At 44.0% G+C, this 12,228-nt stretch overlaps 1 protein-coding gene across 1 annotated transcript in view; it reads left to right on the forward strand.

Moving 5' to 3' along the window:
• Positions 1–5,446: 5,446 nt before the first annotated feature.
• LOC121302244 (adhesion G protein-coupled receptor A2-like) overlaps positions 5,447–12,228 on the forward strand; it is a 54,757-nt gene continuing 47,975 nt past the window's right edge. The window contains exon 1 of the mRNA XM_041232085.1: positions 5,447–5,951. Within this exon, the coding sequence (XP_041088019.1) occupies positions 5,695–5,951 (257 nt within the window). The 5' untranslated portion in view covers positions 5,447–5,694. The remainder of the gene's footprint in view (positions 5,952–12,228) is intronic.

Consider the following 12,228-nt stretch of genomic DNA (forward strand, 5'->3'; position numbering starts at 1 on the left):
TACCCTGCTCCCCTGTGATATACCCTGTGCTGTACCCCTCTGCTGTACCCTGCTCCATTGTGCTGTACCCTGCTCCCCTGTGCTGTACCTCTCTGCTGTACCCTGCTGCCCTGTGCTGTAACCTCATAGTAAATCCAGCAATGGATCAAACTGCTGTGGAATGGGAGTCTTATTAAACTCATAGTAAATCCAGGAATGGATCAAGGTGCCGTGCAATTTTCACATAAACCATCAATCTTGAAACGCTTTGAGTAGAAGAACTTTCCACTGGAATACAAATACTGCAGTGTGCTTTTCATTTTTTTAAATTGGACCTAAAATAAGTGATGTATGGAATGAGTTTAAACAGGGAATGTCATCCAGCAAGCCCGTGTCTGTGGTACAAACATCATACCAGGGACTGGCTCCTGATAAAATAACGATAGGGGGCTGTTAGTTTGAGGTTTTCTGTAAATAGGGACTGTGCGCTCACACATAGACTCATTGAGTCTGAGAGAGAGAGGGAGGGGGGGGCGGGGCGGGGGGGGGGGGGGGTCTGGCTCGTGCTAAAAGAAGGAGCCCTATTTAAGTCCACACTTTGAAATCGTAGACTTTTACTGACACTTGCAACGCATGGCTGCTTTCATCGAGATCCTTTTTTTAATATTCTGTATTATATAAAAGCTGCATCTCCCTGTCAGATCAGACACACTTGGGTAGCGGGAGCTCGCTTGGCAGGTGCTTCTCTGAGCCAGCTTTAGTTTGATGAGACAAAACTGCACAGCTTTGAGCTGAGATGTAAAGACGCTCTCCATGGGTAACACGTTTCTGCTTGCTTGTCCTGCTCTAACCCAAACTTCTACACACAGTCTATGTTGTACATGGATCTGGGGCCAGAGATATACTGCTGCTTTACACATCGAGCCCAATGTTACAGCCAGGAGGGCACTATAGTCAAGTTTCAAGTGTTATTTCTATTCTATTGCATAGCACTTTCACCCATTCCAGGTTTTACTACGAGCTTGCTTAGACACAGTATATCGTTAACAAGCTTAGTTGTGTCTTATTAAACTCATAGCAAAACAAGGATTCAATCAAACTGCTCTGCAATGGGAGCCTTATTGCCATCCCTGCCTGTACAGTATATTGGATAAGATGCTGTACGATACAATCTGATTGCCAGTCTTTGGAATTTTTGTTTTTTCAGTCAATTTGGAGTAAGGCGCTCTGAAAGCCTAGCCCTGTGTGTCAGTGTGCTTGTGTTCAGTCATTTACACACAGCTGCTGCTCATGAGGATGATAAACTTGGGTCAGCCAGTGCCCTTGACAGCTGCTTTTCTCTCTCCCTCTCTGCCTCTCTTCTCCTTCTCTCCCCCTCGTTAGAGGTTTGCGTGCAGGGGCACAGTGAATCTTTCATACTCTCTTGCCCGTCCTGCACACACGCTCTCCCCATCCCACCCCCACCCCCACTCCCCACGAGCCCTATTATTCAAAACTGAAATGACTTCAAAGACAGGCCACGTGGGAGCACAGTGCGGAGACCTGCCACAAGGGGGAGCCTCAGCAGAGGCACACACACACACACACACACACACACACACACACACACACACACACAGTCACGCACACAAACACACTCACTGACACACACTGAGTGATCCCAGTAACTCCCAGCTGTTGCTGGAGTGTGACTGGGGTTGGGTTTGGGATGGGGGTGGAGAGTTTGTGGGTAGCGCACCCCCTCGTCCCACCTGGAATCTGATCCAGATGTTTGCAGCGAGAGCACTAGTCTGGCTGCAGCTCTAACGGCTACACACACAAAAAAAAAAAAAAATTGGAATCACATTAAAGTTGGTCTGGATGCCATTAAGTACAATTGCTGTAATGTGCAGTTTGGGACGTGACATTTGAATGGAAACTGAGCCAGATATACAAGAGAGAGAGAGAGAGAGAGAGAGAGAGAGAGAGAGAGAGGTTCCAGCATGTTTTTTTTTATATATCAAGCATCTCCTCTGAAATCTTTTCTCTTGCCGGGACCCCCTTGTTAATGAGATGTATCTCTGAAGGGTTCTATCCTGGATAAATAAATACATTTAAGCATTTGAAAATATCTGGCGAGGGAGAGAGAATATAAGGCACCTCCTCAAGCAGAGACAGACTTTGTGCTCAGCTGACACTGACGCGATGCAGCCATCAGAAATGTCTTTGGATCAGATAGCTGGTATCATGTGACTTGTATCAAAGGACATGACGTCACATTAAAAATAAATAGCTCCTCTGTTTGTTGTATTTAACTGTGTATTATCACAAATAAAGCACAGGCTGCTGGAAGACACACTCCAATCCTGACCCACTCTGACCTCTCGTTGATTGCCCCTCAGCTTATATTGTAGAGCACCTGTATAGACAGGGATGGAGATAATATGATATCCTGTACAGACAGGGATGCAGATAATATGATATCCTGTATAGACAGGGATGGAGATTGATTGCTGTGTGCCTGTCACCTCGAGATGCGGAGTAGTGCTCCTGGGTGGGTAAGGGCTGCTATGTGTGTATAAGTGAGTGTGTGGATGGTGCTAGCTGCTAATAGCTGACTAATAAACCGCATTGTAGAGGAAAGCCTTGGTGTGTGTGTGTGTCTCCTTAACTCCTGTGCTCGCTACTATATAGTGTAGTATAGTAAAATATATATAAGCTTGATTTTGACAGTTGGGTTTTAGATATTGCAGCTTATTTAAAGGGGCACATTCCTTTACCAGGGATGGAAATAAGACTCCTATTGCATGGCAGTTTCTCCCCTTCCTGATGTTTTTATGAGCTTGATTAGCAACAGGGTATAGGTTACATGCTAGTGTGTCTTATTAAACTAATAGCAAAAACTGGAATGGATCAAGTGCTATGCATTGGGAGCCTTATTTCCATCCCTGCTTTACTATAAAAAGTTTAACTTTTAAAACAAAAAGTCTTTCAGCTTCTCGAATTGCTTTGGTTGCCCACCCTGCTAGAAAGCTGTATCCTTGGCGCTGTGGGTCTTGTTCAGTATTTTAATGCTCTGAACTTGCTATTAGGAATTATATTTAAAGTGACAGGCCCTCATACATTTGTCTCATTGTTTACACTTAGAAAAGAAGACCGGGAGACCTAAGCTCCTTTCACACTGGCACTCCTTCGTGGGTCCGGACCCGTGTCTCAAGCAAGGTCTCAATCTTATCAGGCAGCTTCTTGAAGGATCCCAGGGTGTCGGCTTCAACAACATTACTGGGGAGTTGATTCCAGACCCTCACGATTCTCTGTGTAAAAAAGTGCCTCCTATTTTCTGTTCTGAATGCCCCTTTGTCTAATCTCCATATGTGACCCCTGGTCCTTGTTTCTTTTTTCAGGTCGAAAAAGTCCCTTGGGTCGACATTGTCAATACCTTTTAGAATTCTGAATGCTTGAATCAGGTCGCCGCTTAGTCTTCTTTGTTCAAGACTGAATAGATTCAATTCTTTTAGCCTGTCTGCATACGACATGCCTTTTAATAATAATAAAAGAGTGACAGGATATATTCTTGGTTTCTTTTAGCATGGTCAGCTCAGATCTGAGTGTGCAATGAAACTTCAACATGTATGGAACATGGAAAAAGAATGTAAACAAACTGGACAATAAATAAAGAAATTACAGCCATATATAGAAAAGGGACCAAAAGCAACCAAAAAATAAAAGAACAATAAAAATGTACGAAGGAAAAAAAACAAAAAAAACAAAAAAAAAGATAATACTAAGAGTGAGAGGATGGCTATTTAAATAACTATTATAATAGCCTATTTTTAAATATATTCATGTACACTGCAGCGCAATCAGAAGGTGTGCCCCCAACACTGATGGAAATCCTATGTTATAAAACTCATCTTTTTTTGACACTGCTGTTGCTGGTCAGCGAAAATTGATTTAATTGCCTGCCTTAGAAACTAACGCATCTGTTACCTGATGCAGGACACGGGACATGGCTGGCTTGGTGACGCCAAATCTGTCACCTTCGGTTCTTTGAAAAGAGCTTGTTGCATAAAATATCAATGCCATTAATATTTTCATATGCACCGGTAATGCGTGGCTTCTGTCTGTCGTCCTTTCCAAGTCATTCTTTAGTGCCTCGCACAAACTGAATACTGCTGCCCGATCTAATCCGGACCGTTGCATGCTGTCCTCGTCAGCCAGGTTGAATAAATGCATGCGTGGCCTATAAATTGTAGCTCGCAAATGTCGCCTGACATTTCATTGTTGTTCACAGTGCAGTGCTGCGGGCTCCTGGTGCAAAGGCTGAACTCGATGCTCCTCGTTAATAACAGCAATAGCGACAATGCCAGCAACAGCGACAGCATTGCCCACACATACTGCAACAGCAGCGCACAAACCCGTGTTTACAATGGCAACGTGCGGCTCACTATGGTGACGCTAGTCTAATATGCCTGTAGGGCTGCCCAGACCTGTCGGAATTGTATCCCTTATACATTAAATATCCCTTATTAAGATATTTTCAGCACAGGGCCCAGTATTTCCACTAATCTGGCGCTAGGACCTAGCGGAGCCGCATCCCTCACCGCTGGAGAGGGGAGGCTCCGGACTCAGAAACCCGACCCCCGGAGTGACAGAGTGGCAGTGGCAGGAGCCCGGCCAGCCAGGACCGCTACATCCCAGGAATAAACTGCAACTGGTGAGCCGACCCGGGACGAGCGGGGACCGTTACACAGACTGAAGCCTCCACTCACAACCGCAGACAGAGGAAGAGGGCAACAGACAAACTGGACTGGAGCGACTAGCGGCCGCGGGGTAGAAAACTCCCGAACTTCCAAACTCGGGACCTCTCTACTACTGCAAGTCGGGGGGGAAAAAAAAGGAACGTCCCACTTCTTTTTTGACGTGCTGTCATTTCTGGAAAGTCAAGGAATTATTATTATTATTTATTATTATTATTATTATTATTATTATTATTATTATTATTACGACTTCATGTCGTTTTCTTGAGTTAAAAGGAAATAAAACGTCCATGACTGCGGGCGCAGAGAATTTCGTGAGGGGATAGACGACCTAAAATGCAATTGAGATTTTGTATGTGAAATTGAACAGTTTATAGTGCGGCGCTGGACTGGATACAACTGAATACATGCGGGATAACATTGAACCGTAGAGATAACTTCACCACTTTACAAAGCGGTCCCAGGAAAGCGTTCATCGCCTTCTTATTATTACCCACGAGTCAGTGTGTCGCAGCTGCACTATCTGAAGAGGAATTCAAACAAAAACAAAACAAAAAAAAAAAAAACTATTTATGAGAGAGAAAGTTAGTTGCGCGCTGGATATTTTATTATTAGTTTGATACTGTGCAAAGCGCAATAATTGACCTAAAACATATATACACCTCTGTATATTAAATCTGAAGAATTGGAATAGTTTTATAACAATTATTTATTATTATTATTATTATTATTATTATTATTATTATTATTATTATTTAGGGTCTTTCTTTCCCAGTTACATATATTTTTATATATATTCATTTTTTGGAGCGGGGAGCAAACTGCACTATAAAGAAGTCTAATCTATCATTTAATTTCCATATAAGTATTAGTCTTCTTCCTGTCTCCTACTATCGAGCGGCGGCTCTGCCTCGGGAGTGCACCCGGGAGAGTATGGGCTGATTTCTGGGCGGCTGTGGTGGGATCGACCGGGATAATGCGGGGGGTGACCGGACTGGCATCGTTAGGGTCGCCGTTCTGGGGGAGCTTTTTCATCTTGGTCGGGGCGCTCTTGTGGGGGTCCCAGGGAGCCAGCAGCTGCCCGGACCTCTCCACAAGCCGCTGCATCTGCGTGGACGAGAGCTCCAAGCAAGGACACGTCGTTGCAGCTGCCCGGAAAAAGGTGATCTGCAGCGGGGAAGACCTGACAGAACCACCGCTGGCGAGCCTGCTTCCTAACGGGACTGTCACTCTGTAAGTACGCAAAACAAGTGAGGTGTTTTTATCTTTGAATTCGGGACACACCTTCCCACATGGCTAGATAAATACACATTTATTTGTTTCTCTGACTCTCTCACTTTTTCGCAATAGTAAACAAAACAAAATAAACCACAAGCTTTGCAAAATTGGTGTTTCATACGGAGTCTTCTTACAACTGACAAGCCCCTTACATGCATACATGGTACCGTTCTGTACACAAGGCTGCACTTGGACACTTTTAAAATGTCACGTATGGAGCGTTAGCATTAATCTCTCATTTGGAACGGAGGTCAGCGTTTTGAAACAGTCACTGTCACTTCAAGTAACAGCATGCCCCCCTTCCGCGACACGACTCAGTGAACGTTCTAACTGTCGTCTTGTCGTACCTGGCAATTATGTCACGACAGAGCGTAAACGTCAGAGACACGTTTCAGAAATGTCGCTGGTAATTTGAGACCGCTAATGGTGGTTCTGTTTAGAGTCTAATTAACCACAATGCCCCACTCAGCGGTCACGGTCCGTGCTGGATAATTGGCTTAGTCCCGCGGTCCATTTGATTTTATTAATGTTCGGACCATCTGTTGCTAGGTTATTGCGTAGAACCTAAACACGGTGCGCATGCACCGACAAGATCACGACTGCTTGAACTGAACTGATTTATTTATTTATTTTAGTATGCATTCTTATGTATTATGACAGCGCTGAGAGTGCAGCGTGTAGACTAGCGCTCATTATTATTAAGGTGCTGGTAATGACAGTGCTGAGAGTGCAGTGTGTAGACTAGCGCTCATTATTATTAAGGTGCTGGTAATGACAGTGCTGAGAGTGCAGTGTGTAGACTAGCGCTCATTATTATTAAGGTGCTGGTAATGACAGCGCTGAGAGTGCAGTGTGTAGACTAGCGCTCATTATTATTAAGGTGCTGGTAATGACAGTGCTGAGAGTGCAGTGTGTAGACTAGCGCTCATTATTATTAAGGTGCTGGTAATGACAGTGCTGAGAGTGCAGTGTGTAGACTAGCGCTCATTATTATTAAGGTGCTGGTAATGACAGTGCTGAGAGTGCAGTGTGTAGACTAGCGCTCATTATTATTAAGGTGCTGGTAATGACAGTGCTGAGAGTGCAGTGTGTAGACTAGCGCTCATTATTATTAAGGTGCTGGTAATGACAGTGCTGAGAGTGCAGTGTGTAGACTAGCGCTCATTATTATTAAGGTGCTGGTAATGACAGTGCTGAGAGTGCAGTGTGTAGACTAGCGCTCATTATTATTAAGGTGCTGGTAATGACAGTGCTGAGAGTGCAGTGTGTAGACTAGCGCTCATTATTATTAAGGTGCTGGTAATGACAGTGCTGAGAGTGCAGTGTGTAGACTAGCGCTCATTATTATTAAGGTGCTGGTAATGACAGTGCTGAGAGTGCAGTGTGTAGACTAGCGCTCATTATTATTAAGGTGCTGGTAATGACAGTGCTGAGAGTGCAGTGTGTAGACTAGCGCTCATTATTATTAAGGTGCTGGTAATGACAGTGCTGAGAGTGCAGTGTGTAGACTAGCGCTCATTATTATTAAGGTGCTGGTAATGACAGTGCTGAGAGTGCAGTGTGTAGACTAGCGCTCATTATTATTAAGGTGCTGGTAATGACAGTGCTGAGAGTGCAGTGTGTAGACTAGCGCTCATTATTATTAAGGTGCTGGTAATGACAGTGCTGAGAGTGCAGTGTGTAGACTAGCGCTCATTATTATTAAGGTGCTGGTAATGACAGTGCTGAGAGTGCAGTGTGTAGACTAGCGCTCATTATTATTAAGGTGCTGGTAATGACAGTGCTGAGAGTGCAGTGTGTAGACTAGCGCTCATTATTATTAAGGTGCTGGTAATGACAGTGCTGAGAGTGCAGTGTGTAGACTAGCGCTCATTATTATTAAGGTGCTGGTAATGACAGTGCTGAGAGTGCAGTGTGTAGACTAGCGCTCATTATTATTAAGGTGCTGGTAATGACAGTGCTGAGAGTGCAGTGTGTAGACTAGCGCTCATTATTATTAAGGTGCTGGTAATGACAGTGCTGAGAGTGCAGTGTGTAGACTAGCGCTCATTATTATTAAGGTGCTGGTAATGACAGTGCTGAGAGTGCAGTGTGTAGACTAGCGCTCATTATTATTAAGGTGCTGGTAATGACAGTGCTGAGAGTGCAGTGTGTAGACTAGCGCTCATTATTATTAAGGTGCTGGTAATGACAGTGCTGCAGAGCTGAGAGTGCAGTGTGTAGACTAGCGCTCATTATTATTAAGGTGCTGGTAATGACAGTGCTGAGAGTGCAGTGTGTAGACTAGCGCTCATTATTATTAAGGTGCTGGTAATGACAGTGCTGAGAGTGCAGTGTGTAGACTAGCGCTCATTATTATTAAGGTGCTGGTAATGACAGCACTGCTGAGAGTGCAGTGTGTAGACTAGCGCTCATTATTATTAAGGTGCTGGTAATGACAGTGCTGAGAGCTGAGAGTGCAGTGTGTAGACTAGCGCTCATTATTATTAAGGTGCTGGTAATGACAGTGCTGCAGAGCTGAGAGTGCAGTGTGTAGACTAGCGCTCATTATTATTAAGGTGCTGGTAATGACAGTGCTGCAGAGCTGAGAGTGCAGTGTGTAGACTAGCGCTCATTATTATTAAGGTGCTGGTAATGACAGTGCTGAGAGTGCGGTGTGTAGACTAGCGCTCATTATTATTAAGGTGCTGGTAATGACAGTGCTGCAGAGCTGAGAGTGCAGTGTGTAGACTAGCGCTCATTATTATTAAGGTGCTGGTAATGACAGTGCTGAGAGTGCAGTGTGTAGACTAGCGCTCATTATTATTAAGGTGCTGGTAATGACAGTGCTGAGAGTGCAGTGTGTAGACTAGCGCTCATTATTATTAAGGTGCTGGTAATGACAGTGCTGAGAGTGCAGTGTGTAGACTAGCGCTCATTATTATTAAGGTGCTGGTAATGACAGTGCTGAGAGTGCAGTGTGTAGACTAGCGCTCATTATTATTAAGGTGCTGGTAATGACAGCGCTGAGAGTGCAGTGTGTAGACTAGCGCTCATTATTATTAAGGTGCTGGTAATGACAGCGCTGCAGAGCTGAGAGTGGAGTGTTGTTAATACATATTTTCATCAGAATGTAATAAGCAGTTTTCCAGATAAATGTGAAGTGTGACACACAGATGGACACTTCCATATATCCACAAAGAAGAAGTGAAGTCATTGAGGTAAAAGTTGGAGGAAGAGATTTCCAGCTGCAGTAGATACACCCCTATGTTTCAGGCTAAGGAAATTAGGAAATTATGAGGTGTCTCATAACTTTGCTATGGATCACAACATGTCACAGCAGAACAATCACAGTATCATGTAATTGTAGGGCAGTGAAATTTCTGTTCGCTGTAGACTGGCAGCTAAATTGTTTCTCAAAAGTGTTAATCAGATTTCACTGTAAGAAAAAGAAAAACCAAACAGAGCAAACTGTTTCCCCTCCCCGTCCCCTTCCTCTTCTGTCCCACCTCTTTTTCTCTTTGTCTCGCCTTCGCTCTCCCTGTCCCACTTATCCTGTTTTTGGCTCTCTACCACTCCCTCCCCTCTGTTCTCTCCCTCTCTCCCAGTTTTTCCCCTACTCTCCTCTCCTTTTTTCTCCCTCTACCTCTCCCTCTCCCCCTCTCCCTTTCTCCTCTATGTCTCTCTCCATGTCCTCGCTCCCTCTCCCTCTCCCTGCCTCCTTTTTCTTCCTGTCTCCCCTGTCTCCCTGTCTCCTCTCTCTCTCTCTATCCCTTCTACCTGTACCTTCTCACTCCACACCTGTCAACATTGAGTTTTCAAAATAAGGGAGCTTTTGTAAACTGAACTCTTACTGGCCTAAATTGAAGTGAATCCCTACATAAGACAAAGGCATACAGCTATTACACTTTATCGCTTCCTTCTAATTGCTTTTCAGAAAGGGAAAATATCAAACAGAAAACACAACCATGCCATGCTTCGCAATCCAATTCTGTCTGGCCCCTGTGGTTCTTATTGTGCTGTAGTTTTAGGTGGCTGATTTGGCAGCAGCCAGTACTTTGTAAACTGGTCCACTGTAGTTGATTTTGCACAACAGCAAAGCAGTTGGTGTTGTTATTTTCATCACACAGCACACCTGAAGGCTGAGTTTGGTACTGCACATTGATCTCGTCATCAAAGGACGAGCTATGGCTCTACTTTATAACAAGAGAAAACCCCTAAATTCAATATATATATATATATATATAGCGCAGTTTATTGTGTGTTACCGATTGCTAAGTAAAGAAAGTGTGCTGTATTCATTTTATTTGTGTAGACCAACTGTACAGATGTATTACATGTTTTTACATCAGACACCTCCAGACATGTCCTGTTTATCGAGGGACTAGATTATGAAAACCTTTTTGATATAAAAAAATATTTTATTTGGGGGTGAAGGTGGGAGGCACTGGAGGTCCATTGCAGGGGGCCCACAAAAACCTGGCTCCGGCCCTATAAACAGTGCCAGCTAATTCAGAAGTTTTACTGAATCAGGGCGGAACGAGAAGCTGAACTCACGCCACCATAAAAGGATACTTGCTATCGCTTAGACTCGGGGTTTAAATTCAGCCGGAGCTGTCCGGAGCTGAGCGCAGGTAAATACTTCCACATCTTGACTTCAGCTTGAGGCTGTTCTGTCGTGAAAACACCACAAAATACAACTTTACCATAAATAATTATGAACATTGATTTTCATGGGGACTGTAGCAATTTATTTTCATGGCAATTATTACAAGTGAAAATATTTACGTACAGTATATGGAGATACCTCCATACCTGTATGTGTGCGTCTGTCCATCCTTTCCCTGGCTTTTGCTAGTGTAGAGCTGTGTGTGTGTGTGTGTGTGTGTGTGTGTGTGTGTGTGTGTGTGTGTGTGTGTATCATGTGCATCTGTAAATGAATTTGTGGCGGTTTGGCTCCGGGAAATATTCCATGACAATTTAAGCCCTGCCTGTACTTATATATTACTAAAACTCATCACGGCAGTCATCACTCTTCCAGTAACCACAGCAACAATGAGCGTCTGTTTCTGTTTTAAAACCCGTCATACATCTGCTTGTGATGCCAACTGAAAAATCATTGGTAAAAAAAAAAAAAAAAACTTTGATTTTGATGTCCTGGTTGAAATCTTTGCAAAAATGAAGCCTGGACTATATCTGTTGCTTCACGAGGGTTTATTCATGCAGTGCCAGCGTGTTTTTTTGTATTGTTTTTTTAAAGTTTGTTGCAGTGTTTTATTATTATGGAGAGGGTCCCCTAAATGCATCCATTCTTGAGACGCCTAGTTGTGGTTGTGTTTAGATTATTATTATTAAGCACAATGCCCTGATAGATAATTGACCGCGGCTCCACTTACTTAGACACGCGGTCCATTTGATTTTATTAATGTTCGGACCTGGGACCATCTGTTGCTAGGTTATTGTAGAACGTAAACCAACACGCTCCAACGAGGTCGTGGCTAGAATGATTAATTAATTTATTAATTTTATTTATGTTAGTATTCATTCTTATTTATTTATATTAAGGTAGTGATTTTAACAGCAACTTGTTGGCGTTTTTTTCCTTGTATTTTAAGCAGTGTTGCCGTGATTTCCAGATAGCTTTCAGACTTCATTATGTGGCTGCTATAGCTGCAAGCATCTCATTTTCTCACCCCCCCCCCCCCCCCCCCCCCCCCCCCCCCTCTCTCTCTGCTCTCCAGATCTGCCAGCAGCAATGCTCAGCCCTGCTGCTCGGAAACTGTGATTTCTAAACATCTTCCAGATGGTGTTGTTTGCAGGTCTATATTTAAGGCTAATTAGGTACTGCTGCTGAGAACGCTAGTGATTAGAGACAGAGTAAAAACATACCAGCTCCCCCCCTCCACCTTCTCTCTCTCTCTCTCACTCCCCCCTCTATCTCACTTTCACTCTCCCCATCTCCCTCTGCCCCTCATTGTGAGTGTCTGTGTGTGTGCGTCTGTGTGTGCGTGTGTGAGTGTGTGTGTGCTTGTGTGAGTGTGTGTGCTTGTGTGAGGGTGTGTTTGTGTGTGTGTGCTTAAGTGACTGTGCTTGTGTGAGTGTGTGTGTGTGCTTGAGTGTGTATGTGTGCTTCTGTGAGATTGTGTGTGTGCTTGTGTGTGCGTGTGACAGTGTGTGTGAGTGTCTGTATATGTGTGAATGTGTGCGCGTGTGTGTATGTCTGTGTGTGTTTGAGAGTGTGTGTGTGTGTGTG

The sequence above is a fragment of the Polyodon spathula genome, chromosome 29 (assembly GCF_017654505.1).
Source record: "Polyodon spathula isolate WHYD16114869_AA chromosome 29, ASM1765450v1, whole genome shotgun sequence".
Taxonomy (NCBI): Eukaryota; Metazoa; Chordata; class Actinopteri; order Acipenseriformes; family Polyodontidae; genus Polyodon; species Polyodon spathula.